Source organism: Aphelocoma coerulescens, chromosome 8 (genome assembly GCF_041296385.1).
Source record: "Aphelocoma coerulescens isolate FSJ_1873_10779 chromosome 8, UR_Acoe_1.0, whole genome shotgun sequence".
Taxonomy (NCBI): Eukaryota; Metazoa; Chordata; class Aves; order Passeriformes; family Corvidae; genus Aphelocoma; species Aphelocoma coerulescens.
Genome location: NC_091022.1, coordinates 18,815,244 through 18,842,673, shown reverse-complemented (window position 1 = coordinate 18,842,673; position 27,430 = coordinate 18,815,244). Strand labels below are relative to the sequence as shown.

Sequence of the window (27,430 nt, the reverse complement as noted above, 5' to 3'; positions counted from 1 at the left end):
TGTTGATACAAATACATGCTGGATCCAGCTTGCCTTTCGAAATAATAGCTCACTCAATCTTCATTGTGGTATTAAATGAATCAACAGTCCTTCAGGACAGCTCCTGATGGAGCCTGTTACTACCATTTGTATCGAATCAGTGGTTATCAGCCCACAGGAAATTATTAGTAGTAAGTCAAAATATTTGGTCTGACTGCCTCAGGGGAGGATGAACTGCTCATACCAAATCCTAGTGTTATCTCATCCCTGGCACCTATTCTAATCAACGTTTGGCTTCACTGGCTGAAAGTTCTTTATACTTCAACTCTGAAGCTTGTACTGCTGTTGCAAAGGGTGAGAAGAGACAGAGGGCAAGGCAAGAAGGCCAAGAGAGAGAAGGGAATTGTCATCCACCAGAGACTCCTGTCTAGCAACCCTTACTGAGTCATTTGGGCTTAAATCCCTTGAGATACTGAGGTGTCACCTCCTGCTATTCCTTTCAGCTTCCTACCCTTGTGTCAGGGCACTGAACACCAGTACCTGGTCCTGCTGCCCCTGAACATGACAGCTGAGCCTCTGAACACCCACAGCACCAGGATGGCCCAGTCCCATTCAGACAAAAAGGGCTTACAACTACAGCTGGTACATGAAGAGTCAGTAGCATCAGGTTTAGTTAATAAGAGGAGTTTCCCTCTGCACTGGGAATCTCCTCTGACCATCTGCATCCCCCAAGGTTCCCTCATGTCAATCCCTCTGTGATTTCTGGCTCATTTGAACAACTCCCACCAGACAAAAAGGTCTCAGAACTCACAAAGAACTAAATCCTCAAGTCACTTTGCAAAACCTCTGAACTTCAGGCATCACAAAGTAAGCAGACCATACACAAGGTGAGTGACCATGGGAGCCTGATTTTCCTTCACATCTGTTTACAGGTGGACTCACAGCTCCTTGCAAGTCATCCTGCTACCTCTTGCAGAAGCCATATTCATACTCCTGCAGAGAGGAGAAGTCAAAGCTACTTCACCTCAATAATTCTTTAATAATTTTGCTGACTACAAAATGGATTAAGATGGCAGACTCCGGTATTGTCCTGGTAGAGGCACAGCAGTGGTGAGATATCAGGGTGCTGGGGATTTGCTGGGAAGCCACTCTGGGGATTGCCTTCATCCTCTTCCTGCAAGTCCTCACCTATGCACAGGCAAGCATAAAATTGCATCCATAAAACACTTTTATCCTGATTTCTGAATGGAATGAGCACGGGCGGTGTTTTGCTTTCTGCCTGACTAGTACCTCGAAATTTTTGAAAACATCAGTCACTTCCAGTAAAACTTGGCTGTGAGGCAAAGATCTAAAGGTGTTGCCTTACCAACAGGTTTTGGGAAAATAAACAGTTGGGCAGAGGAGAGTCTGCTCCTGCCTCCACAGAAGCAAGGACCGTGGTGCAATCTCAGCCACCACTGGGGACAGGAGGCATGAGCACTTATCAGAAAATCTGCAGCCAGAGCTCACACTGTGTTCTGCAGAAGTTCCTCCATCCTTGGGCTTGGTTTTATTTCTGTACATCAGCAAAGCTCCTGGTGCCCACGGAGACAGAAGTGTGTGCTTAGGTGAGAGAAGGGGTTCAGGAGATCACCCTCCTGCCTGGATCCCCTCCTGCTGGGAAGGAGCTGAGTGCACACGGCAGCTTCTCTCCAGGTCAGCGAAGTCAATCAGAAAACAGATTCTTTGCTTCTGTTGTCCAGAAAACTCACAAATTAAAAGTTTAGAACTCCCAACTCACATTTTAACTTTAAAAATCAGTCATAAGCTCAGGGTTTCCTATTCTTTTGACAAAGTATTTTTCTCCAGCATCTTTAACTAATACATATAAGCATAACTATTTCTGTTATTTTTGGTATTCTGACCTTGCAAAAACTGAAGACAAAAATCTCACTCAACCATCTTTATTTCTTCTTGTGGCTCTCTGGTCTGTGAAATTGAAGGGTTGCTCTACGGCCCAGTACTGCTGCAATTTATCTGTTTAGAGAGGTGTCATTTAATCTGTGCTTTGAAGAACAAAGCAGAACACACAAAAAATTACATGGACTGTGCAAAGAGATTAAAAAGGAGAAAATAGGACAAAACAATGTAGGTCAAATTTGGGACATAATCCAACATTATGAATTTGTGGTTATGGGCACAAATGTTTCCCCTTTAAAATCAGTAGTTGTGTCTGAGAGGGGCTGGCGTGTTTGTCAGCCAGCCTCTCCCCCATATAGCACACACTTACCATCTAAACCACACCATTATATGTCTTCACCTCACAACTGCCCACACACACAGGGCTCCTCTCACAGAAAAGGGGGCCACTGAGAGCAGTGTGACTGTGCACAGAGTTAAAGCACACGGGTGAGCTACTGCGAGTTCTTCATTCACCAGCCCTTTATCCCTACAGGCACAAACCCTTACGTTTCTAATTAAATTAACTCATTTATACCTGTGGGAAAATCCCAGCTCAGTATCACAGAGTGCACTGCACAAGCCAGTACACTAACATTCATAACAACTGATGCGTTAACTGGGATTTGAATAGAATCATTTAGGCATTAATAACATTTCCATCTCTGGATGAAGATCAAGCCTTTTCACTTCCGTGCATTTTGACATCTTTTAGCAACTGAGCATATTCCTAACAAAAATCTTAGTAAAGCCAACACACCAAGCATTTGTTTGCATAAATACAATTGGAACCTGGGGATAAAATTAGTGCTATAGAACTGTGAGAGTCTAGCATAACCAAAAGAATCTTAACATTTAGAATATATATTCTTAACTAGTACACATATGAAACGCAGTAATGGCTGAGACAACAATTCTCCCAGGCCAGTACCCCACCATCTTCCCCAGATGCTTTAGGAAGAAAACTAAAGAAACTGTCTAGATAAGAAGCACATCCTCAGGAGATCACATACCAAACCCCCAAGCAATTACTTGTGCTCAGAAACAAGAATTCCTTATTTTCATATATCTCAAAGCAAGTATAGCATTTAAGAGGATTGTGTTTTACAAAGATTTCTAGAAAACAAATCATCTGTGTGACTCCACATAGGAAGTAGAAGAAATAATGCAGCTTCTGGCTCATGACAAATAAAATATCTTCTGTAGTTACTAGCAAAATGTGTCATCCAGGGTTATTTTTCAGAGCTACTACAGTTCATAATATGGTCTCATGAATGGCTCCACCAGCATAAGGAGGAGTGGGTGCAAGGGGAGAAGTGGGATCATTTCTTTCAAACAATTTAATGAGAATTACAGGCTGGGATAAATAACAGAATTTCCCTGCCTGCTTCTTTTTAACATTTCCATATACTTTCATTTTTTGGCTCTAATCTTGCAAGCAGCCATTGCTTTGGGCAAGACCAAAGGCTGATCCTGCCCTGTATCTGCTTGGATAGTGGCCAGTAGCCAGAACGATGGGGAAAAAGCATAAGAAATATGACAAGCTTAAAATGACCCTTCCTCCATCATCTTCCATTAACCGGTAGTTTAGAATCCTCACGCAGAACTCGCTAAAACTGTGAAAGAATCATATCAGAAGTATTGCTCCTACAGTTCACTGCTACTTGGAAGAGAGTTTTAAGGGGAAAAACACATAAATATGTATAAAGATCTGATCAGAGAAAGGCACCATCATATAGCTGCAGTAATTATTGCAGTTCAAATACGTGCACAAGCTGTCATATACACAAATACAGCTGTATTTCACCAGTCTGTAGGAATTACTGAAAAAAAATAGCTCGCAAAAAACCTATACAGAGGGAAAAATAGTCAGGGTAAAGCAGCCCCAAAGTAGTGGAAGGATCACGCTCTAGAGGCACTCAAGCTTTAGCAAGCTGGCTGCTGTCCCAGAGGGACTCATCACCCACACCACCTAGGTCAAACTGACAGCACAGATATTAGGGAAACTTCTCTCCCACGCACACAGCTATTAAACAATGATCAGTCTAGCTGCTTATCCAGAAAGATTCAAAAGATCTATCATGTAAAATAAAACCTCATTGTTCCCAGCTTTTAATAATAGTTCTCTGAAAAGCATCTCTAATGATCGTGACCACACAGGCTTTACGGGAGAGCAAATCACGGAGGACAGACCATACGTCTTTGCCCTGGGAAAAGCCATGGAGCGTTTCTTCCTGGCCCCAATGACCAACTGGAAAAGCAACTTTGGTTTGGGAGCAGCTGGAGAGAGAAAAAAAGAGGAGAATATCACAAAGGTTTTCAAACCATAGTTGCTATGAAACTGTTGTCTTAGAAGTATCTGCTTGCTACTTACTGCAATACAGCAGCTCTCAAGGCTCTCAGATGCAGAAAGACCTCCAGCACCACCAGGAACATGCAGAATCACGTAACTATCTGACTTAATGGTAACTCTTCCTTTGCCTTCCTCTGCCTCCTAAGAACGAATGCCCTGGGGTTTCTGCCAGCATTCACCCTAAAGCCTTCCCCAGCAGAATGTACACTGACATATAGAAATAGGAGCAGGAACATGCAACATCAACTGATACTGATATTCTGGGATATTAGTGAAAAAGGGAACAAGGGAACCCTGCAGAACTTGCCTTCACTAACTGCCCTTCGTTCTTTTAATTAATTTTTTTCCTACTCATGTATAAATAGTGCTTTAATGGTTTCCTTGGGACAAACTATTCTGATAAATGTTTATGGAGTTAATAAGGAATTCCCTGCTCTGTGAGTAGGTAGATGTTTAGACAGTTTGATACTGGAAACATTATACAGCCTGTGCTGTAGCAGTTCCTAGGAAAGTTTGATGCAAGATCAGTTTCCTGTTCCAGTCATATCACATTGCAATTTATAGCAGTGACCATGAGGTAGCAGCTCCAAGGAAAGCAGCCTGCAGAAAACAAAGGGCATGTCACTGCAAATAGTACCATTCTCCAAGCACCAGTTTGCAGGCTTTTGGGGTTTGTTTTGATGAAGGCTTTTAGGGTTTTTTTTCTTTTTTTTTTTAATTAGACAACAGAAAGGATAAGAGACGTCAAACCCTCCCACTTACTTGTAGCAGAATGATTGGTAATACCTCTCAGTCCTTAACCCAGACCAAGAGTCCACTGCATGAGGTGCTGTAAAAGCAACAAGGTCCTTTACCTTCACAGAAGCCACCTTTTCCTGCTTACCTGGAAATATCATCCACAGGTAGTTATTTTGCATCCTGAATCCCAAGCTCTGCAGGAGAGACCTAATGTTTTTTCCGCTGCTGCAGATGCTCAAGACCTTCATCCAAGCTCTCTTCAGGGCATGATTCAACCAAGCAATACACTGCCTAGTATTGCTAGTAAATAAGAAATTTTTATTAAAACAGCCCCCACCCCCACCCTGGACCAACAGTAACATGAAACAACATTTCCCCATCAGTGTTGTTCAATCACCATTCAAACAGGAAGCAAAACAAGAATTTCATTTTGAAGTAGCATTTTATTTTCTATTAGGTTTGTATACAGAGCTTCAGCCTAGTTCAGACAAACTGTGCACTGCAGTAGCTGTAGGGACACGGGTGCTTGCATGCTGTGCCTTTGCAATGCCTCCTGGGTTGGGTTGGCAGGGCAAGGTTTTGGTAGCGGCATGGGGCAGGGGGTACAGGGGTGGCTTTTGTGAGAAGACACAAGAAGAGCCTGTCTGACAGAGCCAATGCCAGCTGGCTCCAAGACAGACCCACCCCTGTCCAAAACTGAGTCCATCAGCGACAGTGGCAGTGTCTCTGGGATAATGTATTTAAGATGGATGAAAAAAACCTGTGCAACTGCAGCTGAAGAGAGGAGTGAGAATGTGTGAGAGAAACAACTGTGCCAGCACCAAGGGGGGCAGGAGGTGCTCCAGGTGCCAGAGCTGAGCCTCCCCCTGCAACCTGTGGTACAGAGATCCACCTGCAGCCTGTGGAGGACCCCATGCTGGAGAAGTGGAATGCCCAAAGAAGGCTGTGACTACATGGAAAGCCCATGCTGGGGCAGGTTTGCTGGCCAGTGACTCCATGGGGAACCCATGCTGTTGGAGAAATTTGAGAACTGTCTCCTGTGGGAGGGACACCACAAAGGAGCAGGAGAAGAGTGTGAGGAAACCTCACCATGAGGAGGAAGGAGTGGCAAGGACTGATGAACTGACCACATTCCCTGTCCCCCTGCACCCTTGTGGAATAGAGATAGAGAAAATCAGGAGTAAAGCTAAGCCCAGGAAAAAATGGAGGGTGGGAAGAAAGTATTAAGATCTGGGTTTATTTCCCATTATCCTACTCTGATGTGGTTGGTAATAACTTAATTTTTCTCCAAGTCAAGTCTGTAATTGGTGATCAGTCTCTCCCTATCCTTATCTTGACCCATGAGCACTTTGTTTTATTTTCTCTCCCCTGTCCAGCTGAGGAGAGGAGTGATGGAGCAGCTTTGGTGGGCACCTGGTCTCCAGCCAGGCTCAACCCACCACACCACTGCCTCTACACAGCACCACTTTACATGCTTTTCAGAACACCAAAGCAGTGAAGTAGTATTTGCACTAAAAAATTGCATTATAATAGCAAAAAATGTGTAAACCTTTTTAGTGTTACTCAAATACAGCATCTACCTTGAATACTGGGCCACATCCCTACAAGATAATGCATGTTAGGGGAGAGCTCTCTGAACAGGGCCTTGTTGTGCCTGTAAGCTACACTAAAGGCTGCTATGAAGTCCCCCAGTGCATTCTGCAAAACCCCTACTCAGCCTTTGAGCTGAGGGCTAGTTCTGTTTTGACCAGCATAGTCTAGATATCCACATGCAAGTGGCACCAAAGGAAGAATTCGTCCAAACCACAGCTGATATTTGTATTTCAGCTTCATAAAATACGTTCTTGGTGTTGGCTCTTGGTGTTGTTCTCTGATAATTCCAAGTGGGCAAAACTTTCAGAATTTTTCAAAGTGACTTCTGGTTGTGGCCACCTGCCTTAATATCTTAGGGATCAGACTTTCTCTAGGAGACAACACAGGAAACTGTTAAATGGCACCAGGGAGCTCACTGCTATTGAAACCAGACAGTGTGAGCCAGGTTTTTAGAATACTGAGAAATCTACAATCCAGTTTTTTATTTGAAAGTTTAAATTTTAAGTTTACCCTAGAGATCTGTATTGCTGGATCCTCTGTTGGAGCATTCTCCACAAGTCAGAACTCCAGCTGTTTGGGCTGTGGCTGCATCAGCACTAAATTTGATAAGTCACAATGCTGAAAGCCCTCCATTGCTCGCTGTTCCACAGTCTCTTCCTCAAGCACCTGTTCCAGTAAGATCTGTTTGCAAATTGGAGGTTAAATGTAGTCCAGAAAAGGTCCAACAATCAATGCATACTGTACTCTTGTAGAGGTTTAAATAGATTTCAGGCTTTTCTTGCCTGTAAATTAATTTCTATTTTAAATAGCTTGATTGAACCTGGATATGTGGGTATTTAAACTTCCCTTAAAAGTTCCCTTGTAAACCAGAGTTTTGGATCTCATTTCTCTTAGTGGCATAGCAGGTAAAGAGGAGTGAGAACACCCATTTGATATTATCTAGGAAAGTTAGAAATGAGCATAATGAACACAGCCTCACTGCTTTTCTGTTAATCCACCCTCAATGCCTGCCTACACAACAGCAGCAGAGTGCACCATCTTTCCCTGCAGCATTCACCCCACTATGGAAGAAATAATGGCTTTTGTGCTTTCTGTACTCTCAGATCCTGACAATTCATGGTCAGACATACTCACACACACCAGTGCCTGGTCTGGGTCTCCCATCACAGCCAGGTTTCTGGCACAGCTTTAAAAAACTATCAAACTACCTATTTTGAAAGCAAGATAAGGAGGAGGAAGAGAAGAGGTAAGTATGAACTACTTCATGAACTTCATAAACCAAGAAAACAGGTCACAATTCTATCCAACCAAGCCTACAATCCTCCTCAAGATGCACAAAAACTATTCAAAGCATAAATACTCAATAAATTCCAAACCTGCACAGGCAGGCAGGTTTCTTCTCTCTGTGGGAGCTTAACGAGGGTCTCACTACATTGCTTACACTTTGTTTCCATGCACAAGAAGTCTCTGAGAGGTATTTATTCCATTCACATGAAAAAACAATTTCATGTACTTGAAAGTCAAAAAGGATGGCAGCACAGAAAGTTTTCTTCATTACAAAGTGTTTTTCCATCAGGCAATTATTTATAAGAACTTTTGTTAACACTGGAGTTGAGGCTCTGGAACAAAGTGGATATATTGTTTACTAGCTTTGCCAGTCAATCTTCTCTTACAAAACCTCTCCCTTCCCCCTCTCCTTTTCCAGCCAAGTCAGTCCCTTGCATAGCTCAAGAGTTTCCTTTGTCACCAAGATCTCCTTTTCCACAAATTGTCCCTTGAATAATGCCATCTTCAATGTAGTGGCCCGAGGTATCCGTGCTCCTGCAGAGAACTGTTGAGGGGATCCGAGATGACCGTCTCTCCTGGCTCTTATCCTCAGAGGAGCAGCAAATCATCCTTTTCATGGTAGCCCACATCTCATCATCTTTGTAGGAATAAATTATTGGATTCATGACAGAGTTCAACAGGGCCAGGAGAAGAAACCACCTTTTAACATTCTGAATCCCACAGTTAGTACAGTGCAGGCCATCAAGCAGTAAGACGACCAGGCCAGGGGTCCAGCAGACAACAAAGGCACCTAGAAATATAGGAGACAATAAAAAGAAAACCAAACCTGACTTCAAACTTCTAGGGTTTTGGAGTGTTTAACATCTTACAAGATTATTGAGTTTATCAAAATTCTACACAAAAATTATAAAAGCAGGAGAGGACAAAATTCTAATGACAGTAGCAAGATTATATCTGCTACAGCTTCTCTGCCAAGCCCTGAGCAGGACGCAGGACAGAAGGTAGACAGGGATATGTCCTAGGAGTTCTCAGAAGACTGCAGGGAGCAAGAATCTGAACTGCTGACAGCATCAACTCAAACACATGTGGGAAAAGGTCATCACAACAGTGATTTATCCATGCTGATAAATAAACAAGAGCTCTGGATCATTTAAAAGCAGAGAACTGGCACTTGAACACACATTTCCGCTGCTCATCTCTCCCATGTACTGGAGGAGAAGACATCAGGTGGTTCACTTCCACCACTGCTGTAATATGATCTAAAGGGACAAGTCTCCTGCCACCCTACAGCTGACTCTGCAGTGCCAATTAATTAGACAGGTGTCACATAATCTAAATGTGTCCTGGGTGGGAACCCACAGCTAGTGTAGCACGCATGCCACTGCCTACAACACACAAGTACTGTTCACTCCCCAGTCAGAGCTGAGCCCACCTCCTTCCACTGCTCCATCCCAGCTCTGCGTGCTGAGCCTTGAGACACAGTGATTCGGCTGCAGGAAAAAAATCAGTTACACGGGAAAAGAGGGAAGGAAACAGATGAGTTAGTGAAGGTGAAGTGAAGGATGGAGCAGTCAGGACAAAAGAATTAAGGGGTAGGAAAAAAAAACAAAATCAAACACAAAAAGTATGAGGAAGTAAGTGTATAGTGGTGGGGGAAGAGAAAACTCTGTGAGAGAGGCCAACAAAAAATTAAAGGGAGAATAAGGGAGAAGAGATCATAGACTGGACACAACACAAAGAAAGCATTAAAACCACAGCTTAAAAGTTAGTTCAGTATTGCATTTGCACCTTCCCATGTTCCTGCACACCCACACCAGAACTGAGGGTGAGGAGGGGGAATATCACTACCAAATGCAGCCTCAGCCACAAGTTGGAGAGGGGCCCTGGACTGCCCCATCTGCCCCTTGGTCTCCCTCCTGCAGTGCACCCCATGATCCCTTGCCCAGAGCCCAGGGAAGGAGTAGCCATATGCATGATAATACTAACTTAGCACAAGCCACAATTGCTGTCTGACATACAGAAATAGAAAATTACAACTCTGCCCAGCAGTCACAGTTTGAATAATGTACCAAGGAAATTCCAATCACTTATCACAGCAGAGTTTCCCCATTTTGGAGCTCAGAAAAAAATAATTCAACAAATAATGGCATCTACATGCCTAAAAGCTCTGCTGGGGGTGTGGGTATCTGTTCAACACTTTTTGTAGAACAAGCAAGTCCACCTCATCTTTTAAAAGCTGCTGATATTCCCACATCCAAGCTGCGGAAGCCAGCAGTGGGAGGGCAGCCCTGGATCACAGCAGGAGCCAGGCAGTGCCAGAGCCAGTGCTCAGCAGCACCCCAGCCACCCCAGGAGCTGTGCTGCACACGCGGGCTGGTGTCAGCAGCTCTGACACTTCTCCCCACCGAGCACTGAAGTGGGCATTGCCCATATGACAGGCAGGCCATAATGGTATGTTAAGTGGATTTGTGTGATTTAGCAAGCAGTAGGATTGCTGGAGAATGTGTCCAGGACAAGGTATTGTGGATCTTGCTGCAACTTTGAGCTCCTGGACTACAGGCAAAATTCAACCAAGTGACTTACTCTGTTCTAGGCAATACTGAACAGAAAGGCAAGAGACCACTTTCTTCAGAAACTGAATTTTCTGCTGTACCAAGACTTTTGTGATGCTAAGTACTAATTTCATGGTGTTAGTTTTGAGATACTGGTTAACATCAGTAACATTCCTCCATTTCCCAGTGGCATCGGGAGCTGCATGCTTCTACCACAACACTTGTTTTCCCTGGTCAGTCTCTGTTTTACACACTGGTTTGGCTCCTGCATGCTGAGTAAGCAGTTGTGAGCAGGGCACCAGCTCTCTCTTATCTACATTGGAGAAAACACTGCACAGATTTGTTGTCCTGGGGTTCACCAGCAAATCCCATCAGTTTTAACAAGAGCTGGAACCTAACCATCCAGACAATACTGTGCCTAGTTAAGTGTCTCAGCAAGTATTTGGACACAGAGCTTTCACTACTGACCAAGGGTCACTGGCAAAGCTGCCAATCCACCAGCTCCACACAGAAACTGAGATGGTAACAAACCTTCCTTACAACAGATGCTGAAAGCATTTTGACCACTTGTACCACAAGGTGTGCAAGGTCCAACCATGCTTTTATAGAAATCAGCAGGAGAAGAAAGAGACCCCAAAAGCCACATTTAACAAAAGACACAAAAATGTCTCCTTCAAACAGAATGCAAGATTTCAGGCAGGATTAGTCCACAAACTCCTAAGATATATCCCTGTCTGCCTATACAAGCAAAATCCTTAAAGGTTTCAGCTGCAAAAGTAAGGGAAGATAAGACGTCTGCAGGCACGTCTCCACACATTTCCCATGACTGAAAACAAGGACGAGGCAATGCAGTGACAGTGTCCAAGTTACTGGAAAATGCTTTCACGAGGCTGCTGTTTTGACTCCATCAAAAACACATTTTGCTCTTAGCACCACAAAGATGAAAGTGAGGCACATCTCAGACTCACAGCCTTGCTCAGATTTTGTTATTTTTACCACTAAGCTTTCAGAGGAAACCATGGTTAGGCATAAAAATATACCTTAGTCTCAGCCCTTTGGCAATTTTCTTGTTTGCAGAATATTTATCCCATGGGAGCTCCCCTCCCTGACAAAGTGCCACACTGCAAAGATAATTTAACTTCTGGGACTCTTTAAAATTCACACAAGTGACATGAAATACAGCCTGGCTGCCACATACATTAGAACAACTCAGAGTCTTTGGACTAGATTATGGGAGATCAGGTGTCACAAAGCCTCAAGGTTAGTTTGAGGATTTTCCATTAGATTTAACTATGGAATTTCTTGTAGATTACATCATCTCTGCTTAAAAATTAATCCCTGTGGAGCTGGAAGCACTATGAATGCTTCAATAGCATCATTTCATAAACCCTTGCACATCAAGGCTATCCCTGAGCATGCCAACACTGAGAGAAAAAAAAAGCACAGTAGGTTCCAGCTGCCTTTGCCACATGTGCGTTAAAAGAGCAAGTCACCAATTAAACTCTAAATTCACTGAAACTGAAAATCATCCACCCCAAAGCTGCTATTTCAGCAGGAATCTCACTGCCAGGTTCAGAGGAGCTACCACATACACAACCACCTGAAAATCACATACCTGCACACCTGCAGCCACTTTTCTTCAAGGTTACAGTCACAGGCTGAGCTGGGATTATGCCCCAAGGTCAGTCCAAGGGGATTTTAGCCCCTTTTGCTCAGTTTCACATCTTCCAGTTTCAACTAGATAACTTCCTGTGGTTCAGCATGCCAAAGGGAAAGCCTTACTCATATGCCATGATGGACTATTTTAGGGGTTATGGCAAGGATATGTAGATGACAGGAACTTGACTCCTAGCATCTGGAAGGGACCCTCCAAGCCTAAGGGATGGTGCAAAAAGCCACCTGAAGCTGTGGTGAATGAATCCATGAAATCCATAAAATCTCAATTTCCCCAGCTCTCAACTGTAGGGCCACAGAAGGAGAACACCCAGAAAGGACAGGGATGTTCTGCTGGAAGGGCAGCCAGCCACAGCCCAGCCTCGCCAAGGAGGGAGCAGGAGGAAGCTGGGAGGAGCAGCATGCCAGCAGTTCCCAGCTACACACAGCCTCCTTCCACACAGCAGCAGATCAGAAGGATTTTGTCCTGAATGTCCCATGAAACCAACAGAGTACATGAACAAGGATGCTGGGGTTTATTATGCTTTATCCAGAACAGCACCTTGAAACAGGCTTTTAGTTAAGACCATATCAGGCATGTACTCCAAAGCATTTTCAGATGTTTTGGAACAAACCATTAAAAATAACTGCTTTAGGCAAAACACATGTGCTGCATGTAGCTGTAGGCTCTTGCATCAGTGGTTGTAAGCAGGACTTTGGAAGAATCACTTTGGTCGCTTGGTGACTCCTGTGGTAATAAGAAAGTCCAGAAAACAAGCTATGTGGTTTCTAATACATTTTGCACAGAGTGCTTGAATGACATGGCCAGGAAAGCACATTTCAAACTGTTTAAAAAAATAAGTTCTCATTCTTAGAAATAAATGTTCATTAAAAGCCTCTCAGAGTCAAAATTTGGAGAACTGATATGAAGGAACATGCCAAGATACATTTCCTCTGACCCAGGAGCTTGAAGTAGATTGTACACCCAGCAACACCAGCACTAATTCGACTTCTTTGGAAGCAGGCTCTGTTTTGGTTTTGTTTCTGACTTTGTGACTGACAAAGTAATATACAAAATTATAATCTCTGAAGTAGCACTCAGGCTTTCTGAGTTAAATTTCCCTGGCCCAGCACACAATATCATTATATGCTTTGCCTGAATTATAGTTCAATTTCATGGCTGAAAAGCCATATGCTGGTAAGAGAAAGCTAATGCTGAACTTCAAATCAACCCATAGTCCTAAGGCTCCACTCCCTAGTAAAAGAAACATCAAGTTTGAAATGAGATTTTAAGTGGGCTTTATTTCCACACAGTCACAAAGAACACTGAAGGCTTACCACAGGCTAAAGGACTACAAGTGATGAGCAAATGGCAGCCACCATCCCTGTCCCTCCAACTCCCACATCTGCTCCAGAGAGCAGTTCTGCCTTCAACAGAAATGCTCAGAGAACTGCTTTCTAAAAGTGCTCTGTTTTCTGTCTCTTTCCAATACAGCAGTTAACTACAGTCTACTCGATCCCTATGCATTAGGGCAGGATCATATTTGGAGCAATTCAGAGTTTTTCTGCAGGGATTTTCTCCTTCCAGGTGGATGGTTTAGGTTTCACTGCATGAGAGCTTAGATAGGGAAAAAATCAGACCTTGCCCCTGCAAGTCAAGGGCAGGGGGACAGGCACAACCACCAAATTGACTCTATAAGTACCATAAAGTCAAAGGGAAAAAAAGAAGAACAGCTGGGGAAGGATTTAGAAAGACAAGGCTCTGGCAGCGGACAGGCCAACTTCAGAAGACACAGGAGTATAAGTGAGAACCTTGTACGTGCTTGAACTATCAGTCCACTTTCTTTTACAAGTCAAGCACTGTGAAGTTTAATGGATTGCAACTTATAAAGCACTTTAAAACATCATTCGGTAGACAAAGTTGTTATGTAGCACAGCACTAATATTTCAGAAAAAAATAATAAAATCAGATACCAGTCTCCTCAAACAGCATCCAAAAACTGCAAGGGGAAGCAAGTGTCCTCAACTTGAAGTTCTTACCCTGGCGAGTCCTACCTCCATGAAAAATTAGTTTTCTCCCAGAGCTCTCTAGTACTACCATGCTGCAGCATGACACAACTGTGTCCCAGGTATACATGGCCACCAGCTTTCCCAAAAGCTTTTGCTTTTCTACATTGGCTCATCCAACCTCAGAACAGCTGTTAGAGCAATAAAGCCATAGTTGTGGGTTTAGAGTCCACCACCACCCAAGCCCAGCTTCACAAATGTCTCAGTCTACCCCCAGTTCCACCTGGAGCCCTGCTCACATGATACATGGTTTCCACAACACATCTTGTCCAGATTCAAGTAATTCTGGGGAAAATTGAGTGCTACAGCTGGTATTTGTTCCAAGGATCAGCCACCTACTCTGTTCATCTCTAGTTTAATGTGCACTACATCGCAATTACCTGAGGAAGTGATCTGAGCTGCTCAAGTATCAACAGTGTCTTTAGGGTAGAACCCAGGTCAAATCTCGTGTTATGATTTAGAGATCTAAGGTTATGCTGCACCATCATCATCTAAAAGTATTTTACACCATGCAATATACACAAAATGAAGGTGAATCTTTCCCCTGAAAAGCAAACTTCTATGAAATTCACAGACCCACCAGGCATCCTCTCCTTTCCCTAGGGAAAGTACATTTCCAGGGGGAAGAAGTTTCAGAAACAGCCAAGAGGAAGATGTGCAAAGAAAACTATCGGTGTCCAACATTAGAGCTCATGGCCTTGTGCAAATATTAAAGAACATTATTTTGAAAATGTTCTACTAGGTAATTGTAAACCTTCACAAGCATTTCTCCAACGTGATTTTGTATCTTCCTGCTCAAAAAAAAAAAAAAAAAAAAAGAAGCCAAAAAACAAAACACCTTCACAATTTGTGTTTTGTAAAAAGGTGCCTGACAACAGAGACATTTTTCTTCTGTGTGTTGACCAGTCCTCTATCTCATGTTTCTGCATAGTGCAACAGCTATTTCACTGTCTAAAGCACACAGAAGTTTAGATGCCTCTAGCACTTTTAAGTTCAGTGAGGTTTTTTGTGTCAGGAGGTTTGAGCAATTTTTGTGGGATTTTTTTGTTTGTTTGTTGGTTGGTTGGTTTTAAATAAAAGCTAAGCCAAACCAACACAAACCAATCCATTGGCACTTCCAGCCTTGCCCACCATGGTTTGTAGCCTCTTACCTAAGACAGTCATGACAGTCTTCATAAGCTTCACAGGGGTTCTCCTCCGGCTAATGGACCCGCTGGTGTGTGATGACAAGACATTGGTTTTCCTCTGGACGTACATGTAGATTCTTATGTAAACCACCACCATAATGAAGAAGACGACCAGGTTTAAGACACTCCAGAACACCAGGTAACTTCTGCTGTAAATGGGTGCCAGGGATGAGCAGACAGTAATGTCACAGAGACAGTTCCAGCCCAGGGTCGGAACAGCACCCATGAAAATAGCAATGGCCCAAATTGATATAATTAAGAAGGTGACTCTCTTCTTGGTGAGATTGCTGTGGATCTTCATCCGCATGATCGACATGTGCCGCTCCACAGCGATGACGAGCAGGTTCACCAGGGACGCCGTCAGGCTGGTGTCCAGGAGCCCCTGACGCAAAAACCAGCGGTTAACTGTCAGTGTCTTAGACACGGGGCCGGTGTTGAACATCAAGAAGACATAGGCAATTCCAGCAAAAAAGTCTGCAGCAGCTAAGTTGGCCAGAAGATAATAAAAGGGAAAATGAAACCTCTTGTTCTTGACCACAGCTGCTATGACCAATGAATTTGAAATAAAAATGAAGAGGCAGAAAAACGTCCCAAAGCATAGAACACCAATGAGCTGTGCTCCTGTCCACTCATCCGCTGTGTCCGTCTTTGTCCTGTTGTAGAAAAAGTCCATGCGCTTGTCATAATAGCATTCGTTCATCCTGGATTAAAGCCCCTGCATCCTAGGAAGGGTGGAAGGAAGAAAGAAAGAATAGTAACAGTCAGCTAATAGCCCTTGCTTCAATCACCAAACCTTCTTTTTTTGGGGACAAGGGATTGTGACGTGGACATGAGAGGGTGTATACTTGGAGGCCTTAACTAAAAATTCAAACTGTACAGGGTTGATGCAGAAGATATTCTGGAGGACCACAGTGCATGATGCTTGGATGAATCAGGAATTTTAAGAGATTTTCCTACTTAAAAAATTCCAGCACAGTTCTCTTGCACTAGCAGTCATACTGTAGAGGCAACAAGGTGGAAGTTAAGAAGTTAAAAATTACTTTCTGGAGGTCATGGAGAAAATCTGAGCAACAGCCAAGCCATTCTTGCTGTGAAATCCCATGTTTGAGCCACAGCCCCATCATTATTTCCATTTCTCAGTGTAGCCAGTAGGGATAGGGAAGAATAAATCATAACTCTTCCATTTTACTGACTAAGCAATAAAAGGCCTATTACACAAAAATTTTTTTTTTGTTTTCAATTATATATTAATAAATGTAAAAAAAGTATGTATATAAGATACGACAGGCATATATATTCTGAGCACATACCTGTTATTTACTACTACAGGACTTAAGTAAATGTGCTGCAAAGGGAAAAATATATTCTAGATATTTGACTATTCTAAAGCCAGGAATTATTTTACTGGGCTCTCAACCCACAGGCTTGTGAGCACCACACAGCCCACTTATCTTTAAAACCAAAATCCAGTTCCCTACCCAACCACAGGTTAAAGCAAGTCCTGGGAACAGCAGTATGGCTGGGGTTTATTTCTCATACCCACTCAGCACTATTTTGGACTCAGGGCTATTAAACCTGATGATGGAAAGAGAGTCCAAGTTCCAGATTACATCACACTTCAGCTACTCTGGCGAGGTCAATGTCAGCTGCCTTGGCAATTTTACTGCCTTTTTTATGAACCAAACTGAACCTGGACTAATTTACACAGGAGATCTGACAGCAATTACTCACAGCTGCTGGACCCCATGCAGGGTCTCACAGCCTAGAAGGGAGAGTTTGTATCTGATCATCACTAGCCCTCACATTCACTGTCAGCATCTGAAGAAGGGTTTTAACAATTCCTTAATAGATATTGTATAGTTCTAGCAAAACCCATGAACGCAGCCATGGAACAAGAGCCTGATCACATTAGATGTTATACAGAGTGGCAACCAACAAGAAACCTAGAAGAAGCAGGAACAGGCAGAAATATTTTAGAAAGCATAGGCTTTCCATCTCTTCAGCTAAAATTGTTGACACATAAACATCAGGGTCACTTTGTCTATTACCCTGTGGTAATAATGAGGTCCCATTTTACAGCTATATTTCATCTCCCCAGGGACTAGGAAGCAAATTAAACAATGCCCAGCAGGCTGGCTAAAATGCCACTTTTATATTAAAGGTTCCTTCCAAGCTTTAAACTAAAAAGGTCCATCCTTTGTCATTTATGTTATGCTACTTGTGTTATTTCATGCAATATTTACAGTAATTTTAAATCAAGTTACACTATTCCATCCATTTTTCTGAACTAGCTCCTTAGCACTTTTTCTTTGATTTTTCTTAATTCCCACCGAGTAGTCAACATGAAAGCAGGCCATTTGACATTGTTGTCCATTTTATTATCCTCAAGAACCTGGCCAGCCACTTTTTTATAAAAGACTATATTACTTAAAGCATCAAACTTGAACACATAGTCAGAACACTAAGAACAGCTACTTAAGGACAAGAAGTGGAAGGAAACAAGTAAACCATCCCTTGTGCTGAAATATTACAGAGCATCCCTCCATCTAAAAATAAAAAAGCCTCAGGAATGCAAATCCACTGCAATGAGTCAAATGAAATTCAATGCCCACTGCTCCCTGTTCACGGTAACATAGGGGAGTTGGGCAGTCAGTACATTCCCATTCTCACCCAGGAAGTACTCAAAAATCAAATTCAGTCTGTAAATGACCAGAAGTCCCTGAGGAGCTGCAGACAACAGCTACTCGAGTAGCCAAGTGCTGGGAACCCTGCCAGCAGAGAAGCCTCTGCTCTAACACATCAAGGCAGCAAAGGACCTACTGAGCTTGACATGAAGCTTTTACACAACAGCCCAAATGCCTGTAAATAGAAGCAGCATTTTGGGCAAGAATGGCAAGGGGGGGGGAAAAAAAAGGCAACCAAACCTGTGAAAATTACAGGGAAGGTTTTCTGAACATGTTGTATCTTACTGTGTAATCATCTCAACATATGCATCTCTTGCTTGCAGTGACAGGAGAGTAAAGAAATCTGCAGATGCTTTTTGTATCTCATCTGTTGAAAAGCTTAAAGAAATCCAAAATATCAACTATGAATTTATTCTAAATACTTCATCTTAATGAAGTCCCATCCTTATTTGAAGTAATAAACAAAGAAAAAATTATTAACACATCCATAATTCTCCACTGAAATAATTACACTACAAACACTTACTGTCACACAGCAGAGCTCAAACGACAAATGATTTTGAAAGAGATGTCTTGAGGTGTTGAGGTAAGATGAGGAGAAGAAAAGCATCGAGCTGAGGTCTCAGGGTCACAGAGCAGACTCTGGAGATTTACAAATGGAAGCTGCACCAAAGCAGAAGCTGAACTGGAGCTAGTTTACATCCCAGTCCTTCAAAGTGGAGATGCAGCACTTGGCTGTCTGTACCAGCCTGTGTACGAAAAGCACTTACAACACCAGGGGCCTTGCAGACAGTGGTTTTCTTCACACCTTCATCTGAAGTCCTCCCAGCAGAATTAGCCTGGTCTCAGGGGAGCTGTGCAGCCATGACAGAGCTATGCAGCTGAATCCAGTGGTCCTGCCCCAGTCCACACCAGGCACAAGACAGGATATCCCATAGCTCCTGGCACATCATATGTCCTGGCAGGACTTTCTTCTCCAGGTCTTGTCTTCTGCAGCCAAATCAGAGTTGCTTATCTTAACCAGGGCAGGTTTAAACTTAAGAAGAAAAAAATAATCCTTAAATATAACCCTTTGTAAAAAAAATCCTTAAATATTACATATTTCAGATCTGTTTATTAAGTACAAAATAATTTGAATATTCAGGCAAAATATTGTTCAAAGTTAGTAGAAAACCAGCTAAACTTGTCAGTCCAGACTTATAAAGGCAAAAGAGTCTTCCAGAGTCTGCAGCAGAGAGCTCCCCAGTTGTGCTACTCACTTTAAGAATTGCCTTCTTTTGCTTTGAAATTGGCTCTCCCAAGCTTGGTATTTCTTGGGGTTTTGCATGGGAAAGGACAACAAAAAAATCTCTGTTCACCTGTTCTACGCCACTTGGTATTTCCTATCCCACCATACAGACCTCCAGCAGTTATCCCATGTTGCATATTCTACAGGTGAGTTGAACTAACAGCTTGCCCTGGTACTTACAGGCAAATACATCAAAACTTTGCAAGTGCCAAAAGCTTGTCTAAAAGGTTCTTCTCCCCATTTCAATCTATTTAATTACCCGATTTCAACCAAGAGAGGCTACAAAGATCACAAACAGATGGACTGTGAACTGCATTTTCTTCTACCCCACTTGAGTAAACATTAAAGCTTTTTGTCTTTTTTTGAGTGGCAAAAATCCTCTGTTCCAAAGAATCTCAAAGAATTTGGGATTTTAGTTAAACTGTTTTCAAATGCAAAAGCACATTTTAAGAATTCTTCCCAATACATAACACCTTGAACTTTGTTTGTCTTAATGACAGTTTGTGTATCATAACTGATTTTAAATTCCTCTATGAAAGTGTAACTCACACCAGGTCAGAATATGTTCTTCACCATTCTTTAAATAAAAGTCAAGAATTTGCATGAGTATGTAGGAATATATTATACTAGCTACCTGAATAAAGAGTCAGCGAAATAAAACATCATCTAGATAATGTTTTTGACAAAAGGTTCAGCTAGTTGCAAGCTAGCATGCTGTAATGGTTGTTATTCAATTGGAATCTTGTTTGCTTCAATAAAGCCACTAAATTTTTTTTTATTTATAATAGAATTTAAGTATCAGTTATTTAAGTCAAAGGTTTTGCTGATTGAAACTGTGATTAAAATTACCTTTAAGTTATTTTGATTAAAAATTAAATCTTGCCTGTAAATCAGCTCTAAGCTGACTTACTCATTATTAATGCAAACATTTCTGAAGGAAAACACAAATAGTATTTTAATGGTAAAGTCATTATAAAACTTATCCTGCAAGCCATAATGTGATTCATGGCGCATCCCCATGGTTTTCTGCCTCTTCCCTGTCCATTAAAAACCAAGATGTTTCAATACATTGGCTACAACTTTATTGAAGGGCTGGCATCAGTTTGGGGGACTTTGATGGCTTCTGCCCTGTTTCTGTATAAATGCAAAAGGGAGGGAGCAGACAGGCCTGGGTTGGCACAGAAAGCTACTGTGAGAGGATTCAGACCAACTGCAGAGCTGGACTGAGAGGTCCTGAGAGCAAGACTGAGCCTACAAGGAGTGGTGAAGCCCTTTAGCAGGGCACAAAGTCAGCTTAGGGGGGAGGGAGGGATGTTTGCCCAGGCAGAACACCAGCCTGGTTTATTGCTGGTTTTCCTGAGCTGCTGCAGGAATTTCTGTGCAGAATTTCAGGGTAGATCAACACCCAAAATGATACACTCTGGAACAGGAGAGACCACAAAGCCAGTACAGTCCGGGCAGGTCTGTGAGACGGTGCAGAGGAGCAAGCTGTGCCCAGGCTCAGCCTGCAAAGCAGGCAGGCTGCCAGCTCTGCCTGAGCACTTTGCCTCCTGGCTCCCCTTCTCCATTAACAAAGACCAGGTATTAAATACACATCTCTACGAGATTTGGAAACTTATTACAAAAGTTGCTCTGCAGAAAGCTGAGTTTATCATGCTGACTGATCACAGGCATAGGTGGCAGAAGGAGGAAGAGAGTCATTTGAAATACTCTCTTCACACTCAGACTGTCACTGCAGAGAAATACCAGCAGCAATTGCCTACTCGCACATATTCCTTTGGCTTTTTAAATTTACCCTACAAGCAGCAGATGGCCCTTGACAGAGCACCACAAAAGGAGAGTCTGGAGACTTGCAGCCTGTGCAGCCCTGTCCAAGGGCTCCCCACAGCCCTGCATTTGCCTGCCTGTGCCCTGTGCCACAGGCAGACACGGACACCCTCTGTCCCATCCTCTTCTGGGTAAACCACCACTGCTGCTTTTATTTTTCTCATTACTGAAAAGCTCTCTCACCTTATTCCCCAGAGGAAGGTGCAGGCAGAAGGAAGCCAGAACGCTGGGCAGCCAAAGCTATACATACCAGCAGTACCAGCTCAGAAAGGCAATTGGTTCCTTGTTCCCCTCCACACCCTGCTACATGTATGGCCACGGAGGAAAACACAACCAAATGATTGCACCAAGAAACCCACCCGGGTTACCTCAGCTTAGAAAGAAATACCAGTGCAGAAAAGGGTGTGTAACACAGCAGAGGCCAAAAATGTTAATGTGTAACTGTAAAGAAGAGTTTTGTGAGGTAAGTGCTCTGGTTCACCTTTAATTGTCTTTAATAGTTAATTAATACTGTAACAAAAATCAATTTAGAAAAACAAATGAAAGGAAGCACATAGAGAACAGAAAACTATGCACAAAATGTATCTAAACTAAAGCTTCTTTTAATCTGGTACTACTAGAGGATGCAATGGAAGCCAACATTAATTTAACAGGTTTTACAGGGACAAATTGTCTCAGAAATGCAACTGTTTTATTTTGTTTATTACAGAAATTGTGCAGGCACTGCCTGTACTTGAAACAGCATGGTACATGGTACAATTCAAGGACCTGAGAATATAATTTTTCAAAAACATTTTTAGAATGTAGCTTAGAATTTGAAGAAAAGTTATTATTAAAAAACTATGAGGCCAAATGAATAAGTTTTTCAACCAGAGAACTTACTTATTAGTAAGGGAATCTACTTGTGGTTGTGTTCGGCTCTATTTTTTTTCTTTAACTGAAGTATCTCCAATTTCAGATAACTGGCTGAACTCGATCACTCCCAAGCAGCATTATCCCACTCCCTTGGTCTTCAGTACCTTTTAGGCTAAGGAGAGCAAAGTGCCACATCCACTTTCTCTCCAAACCTGTTTCATCTACATAATGTTAACTTGATAAAAAGCACAGCAGCACTCATACTTCCGCCATGGTTCTGGATATTTCCAGTAATAGTCCATTTCTGTGGTGTCATCTTTTGGACTGGGAAGAAAGTAGGGCAAAAGGAATGAAGATGATTCTTTGGCAATTCTTAGATATCTGTGGTGGAAGCATTTAAGGTTTTTATGTATCATACATCCTGCACAAAAGACCAGTGCTATATGGTACAAATAAAGAGCCTCAAGAAAAGTATTAGACCTACCAAAAGAACCTCAAGACTAAATATTTAAAGTTGCAGAGAGAAGAAACAGTACTGTCAACCACAAACCAGAGTGCTCTGTACACACAGTCTGATAAGAGGCTTAAAAGTCACTGTCAGGGCACACAAGTGTCATCCTGTGCATGTAAGTGACAATGCTGTTCCTCTGCAAACTGCTGCAGACTGGCACTGACAGCTGAACCTTGAAACAGAGATACAGGGGCACCTCCATCAAGGTATTACAAAGCTCAGACTCCAGCTCCTGAAATGCCTTTAGTACAAATCTGCTCTACTGCACTAAATTGCTTCTGAAAGCTCTGATACATTGGAGAAGTTGTTAGGGACAGATACCAAGTAACTCACTAGTTACCACAAGTTTAGACTCCAGACTTGGTAATTTAAGACTTTCTGAAATTATGGTTTACTAGATCTATATATGGAGTTCAAACTAAAAGCTTTGCTGCAAAGCCTTCATTTAGTCTCCTTTAAGTGTGGTTCTGAAAGGAGCTGGCAGGTCGTCCTATAATGCGGAAACAGACACAGCATTTAAAGTATTTAAAAGTCATTCAAACAGCCTATACATTGTGAAACATGCCTAGAAGAAAATACCTGTTCTGCTTCTAAAGTAAGTTTCCCATTTCTGCAGAACTTCCAGGTCCTCTCACTGATCACTACCACCTCCAATTTGTTGAATTTCACCATTCAACAAATCAGCTTTCTTCCACAAAACCTACAGAATGTGGATACAGACTATTTCAGCACAGTCCCAAACAAGTCAACTTTCACTGTTTATTTTCAGCACATATTGATAAGGACCTAAGTCACACCACTGCTGATTAAAACAAGTCACTTGACTGTATCTGAGCTGTTAACAGATTCAGAGCCTGGGTTTGCAAGCAAATGTGTCAGTGGAACTGGTAGAAATAGCACACTCCAAAGCATATTTTCTCAAGACATAGAAGTTGACCCAATGGCATAATAGTAGAATTCGAGTATGTCAGTCTTTAGGGCTAATACCCAAAATAAATATATTCTCTACAGTGTCAAATCATATACTTCGGAGATTTTATTTCATTATCTGATAGCATAAAGCCTATGCTGGAAGACGTTCTTAAATGGTAATGGTCAGTGTAGCACAGGAGAGTAATGACACATCCAGACGAGCTTGTCTGAAACTTTCACCTAGGATTCTGAAAAAAGCTAAATACATCTCTCAGCTTTACATGCTGGTAAGAACTGTTGCTTCCTTACTGATTATGCAGATTTGATTTGTGGGGTTGTTTGATTTGTTTGTTTGCTTTTAGCTTAATTTTCATTACACAGATAAGCTTAGTGAAATCAGGTTTTCCACCAGATAACTGGATTTGAGTTGTGCTTCCTACTGCACATTTTAGAAGACTGTAAGGGTATGCAAGAAACCACATACTCAGCACAGCTTAAAGAACAAAGCTACAGCAATGCACCTTACAGTCTGCAACAAGAAACGTCTTTTTCTAGACTCGTATCACAGATGGGAGACCAGACCTAAGTACATGGCCTCTGGAAACACAAGGGTACAAAACTGCTTCCTCTACCTCTCCCTCTCCTCCCACCCGACTTTGTTTCCTTAAGAGAAAGAACTTATCAAAAGACATAATGCAAAATAACGGCAGTGTATTTTTTTCGGTGTGTTGCATAGATTAAGAAACACCGTATTAAAAAAAAACCCACTTAACAGAAGACCCTTCCCAGCGCCCACAGTCCCTACCAGCTGCCCGCGCCTCAGCAGGGCACGGCCCCCCCGCACCCAGGGGTGTGCAAACGGAGTCTCAAACGTATGGAAACTCACGTGTATATTTTTATACGTGCATGTCCGTGTCTGCACACACCGCGACGTCTCTCCGGGACAGAGCGGCAGCACTGCCCGGGCTCTGCCCCGCCGGGCTCGGGCTGCGCTCCGGGTGCTGCCCGCTCTGCTCACCGGCACGGCCCGGGGCGCGCCCGGGGCTCCGGCACCACCGCAAAGAGTTTTACAGAAATGCAAGAAGTTTTGCCAGCCCCACTCCTGGGGAAAAGGCTCATTTCTCCCGGAGCTCGTCCAGCCCGCGGTACCAGTGTCCCCACCGCCGTCCCCTTCACCGAGCCGCCGCTGCCGCCCCGGGACGCGCCCGCCCCGCCGCCCCGGCCCCGCTGTGGGTGGCAGGGGCTCAGCCTGCCCGCCCCGGCCCCACTCACCGGCAGCCCCGGCGCGGAGCGGAGCGGAGCAGCGCCAGCGCCGCCGCCAGAGCGGGCAGGCCCGCCCGCCCCGCTCCGCTCCGCTCCGCGCCCCGTCCCGCCCCGCCGGCCTTAACCCGTCCGGCCCCGCCCGCCCCGCACCTGCCCCTGGCGAACGGGAGAGCTCACCCAAGCCTTTGTTTCCTCCCCGGGGCCAAGGTTTGGCTCTCCCCCGGCACGGGCGGCTGCGGAGAACGTGAGCGAGACCCCCGAGCAAGCGGGAGCTGCACGAGTCTAAAGGGCTATGCTGCCTCAAAAGCCCATCAGAAGGTCCATCATCATTCATCCATTAGGAAACAAATGCAAAACCCAGACAAAATTGCAGTAACTTCTGCGAATAGATCCGGACAGTACAGACAGGTAGAGCATCACACGTAGCTGTTCTTCGAAACAGAGTGTAAAAGCAAACGAGAAACACTTCACACCCAACACTGTGACACAGAAACTTTAAGGCTCATGTCACCTCCAATGGGCAGGACTGAGCACACACAGCTTTGCAGTTAAGGACAAATCAAACGCAAAAGTAGAAGGTAATACAAAATCAAGTTTATCTGAAGCCTGTGATCAGATGGATCTGACCCATTGCTATGTACCTGAATCATTTACTGAGGCCAGGCATATGTTCATGCAGTGCCGAGCTAGGCACAGGTCTGCTCAGAGCTGGAGAACTGACAAAAGAAAAAATCTCAGCAGGAGACATCTGCCCCTGTTCTCTGAAATCCTGGTAACAATCACAGCATGAAACTTAGGGTGTTAAAGCCTAGGTACAGCCTTGCACATGAACACTATATTTGAAATGCCAAACAGATTCCATTCCAACACTTTTTTTCTGTTTTAAGCAAAAAAAAAAGAAAAACGCCAGAATAAGAGCCCAAAATCTTACTGACCCTCACTTGAATGCTCACCTTGAAGATGGCTCAGGAAATTTTCTTCTCTACCTTCTTGCCCATGTCTTTCTAATGCAAGCTTCTCACTGTCTCATCCATTTTTCTCCTCCTTTTGTTAAGTCCTATAAGCAATTAGCAAAAGCTTCTTATTCCCAGAGAACAAGGCTATGAAAGGCAACAGCCCCTTTTCAGAGCACTTCGCAAAAGTTTATGTTCCAGTTCTGCTTCCATTACTGTGCATCACCTCCTTAGCAGCTGGAGTGGGACCACCTATCAGCCGGCAACTGTGTTCAAATCTGTACTAATGTGCAGAATTCAGAGTCAACACATGCCAGATTTCCTCTAAAGTTTCATCTCTGTGGAATAGAGAGCCAGTAATAGCCTCCAGCAATTCTCTCTTATCTTTTTTTCCAAGAGAAAAAAAACAACTCAGAACACCAGATGGTGAAGATAAAAATTGGTTTCTACAGCACATTAGTGACCCGCTCTAATATAGTAGGGCTGAAGCAGCAGTCCAGCTAGCAATGATTGCATATGATTTAAACCATAAAAAAATCAATACTGGACAAGAAAGCTTTATGATTCCATTACAGAAATTAAGTCTTAAAATCGGTTAAGAATTATTAAGTATTCTCTGCATTCCTTTTGTTGATAATGCTTTCCCTCATTCCCTGAGGATTCTCTCACAAACAAGTATTTATCTGAGCAATGGTTTTGGCAGGTCACATTAAATGTCCTACTAAATTAGAAAGAGAGAGTTGGAGCTTGAGTGAGGAGCCACAGCTCCTGCACCATGACTCAGTGTCAGGGGTATGGGAGGTACCTCACCTGCTGTAGGGAAGAGAGGCACCAGGCCTCTGGAGGTGATGAGCTTGTTACCTTGTTCATACATTATATGGCTAATTATCCACAGACATGCTTTAGTATCTGCTTTTGCTAGGTTCAAGTCTCTAACTCAAGATTTCTGTAAGTACTGCCAGAGGACAGAGTGTTACTGCGGGGATTCTGTAACACAATGTATCAAACAAGGAGGCCCATGGGAAAGAAATACATATGGACTGATTCTTGATAGATGTTTCAGAGATGTTTATTTCTCCAGCCACATGGCCGGGGCTCTGCTGAGGAACTGTGGCAATCACGGGACCCGAGGGTCCTTTGCCCGTGCAGGGGAACACAAAACAACCAATGGGGAACGAGGCTGACCAGGGGCAGGGAAACCCCGTGTGTCTGTGCCCTCAGGGCCCCTCTCCCAGGGCTACGTGGCGGGGGGAGGAGACCCCAACATTTCACCCGTTAATTTTTAATAAAAGGAGATTTTAAACTTAACATTGCAAACAACTGGATAAACATAACAAGAATAGTTTCAAAACAAAACAAGCCACCCTCCTGAGTCTTTAAATGTCCTAACAGATTCTCTGGAACATCTTAAGGCTGACAGAAGGGAGACAGGACTCTCTGAGCATGCTTTGTGGGGAAACTGAGGCAGGAGGGGGTTTAATTTCTTCCCTCCCCCTTTTCATCCCCCCTCGGCATCAGAGAGGAGTTGCAGGGAAAAGGAATTGTATAGGGAAGCCATGGGGTGAAAAACAGATTGGGAATAAACTGAGGATGGGGTAAACTTAGGAAAGGGTTCATATTGGGTATAGGGTAAAAGGGGAAAGTAGGTTGTGGGTAGGGAGGTTGCTGGGATGGATATTGTTTATAATTTTGTGCATAACGGCTGCCTTTGACTGGAATACCTCCAGGCCCAGTAACATTTGCTGCTTGTAAACCCTTCTTTCTTTGTACTATATCAAATTGTACAACTT

General features: G+C 43.3%; 1 protein-coding gene across 4 annotated transcripts; it reads right to left on the bottom strand.

Moving 5' to 3' along the window:
- Positions 1-5,431: 5,431 nt before the first annotated feature.
- LPAR3 (lysophosphatidic acid receptor 3) lies at positions 5,432-24,767 on the bottom strand. Of its 4 annotated transcripts, none has more exons than XM_069022977.1 (4): positions 24,697-24,767; positions 18,558-19,067; positions 15,312-16,069; positions 5,432-8,678 (listed from the first exon to the last, which is right to left on the bottom strand). In XM_069022977.1, the coding sequence occupies exons 3-4, from the start codon at positions 16,045-16,047 to the stop codon at positions 8,329-8,331; spliced, it is 1,086 nt and encodes a 361-aa protein (XP_068879078.1). In that variant the 5' UTR covers positions 16,048-16,069; positions 18,558-19,067; positions 24,697-24,767; the 3' UTR covers positions 5,432-8,328. The 4 variants fall into 4 exon arrangements, with proteins under 4 accessions (XP_068879078.1, XP_068879080.1, XP_068879079.1 ...); XM_069022979.1 differs by having other exon boundaries at positions 18,802-19,067; XM_069022978.1 differs by lacking the exon at positions 24,697-24,767 and adding an exon at positions 24,311-24,641.
- Positions 24,768-27,430: the final 2,663 nt, after the last annotated feature.

What these genes read in the sequence shown, in the direction of transcription:
- LPAR3 (XM_069022977.1), bottom strand. Translation starts at nt 16,047, where the DNA reads ATGAACGAATGCTATTATGACAAGCGCATGGACTTTTTCTACAACAGG. An exon ending in GACTGTCATGACTGTCTTAG is followed by an intron (nt 8,679 to 15,311) that starts GTAAGAGGCTAC and finishes CTATATTTCTAG; the next exon opens with GTGCCTTTGTTGTCTGCTGG.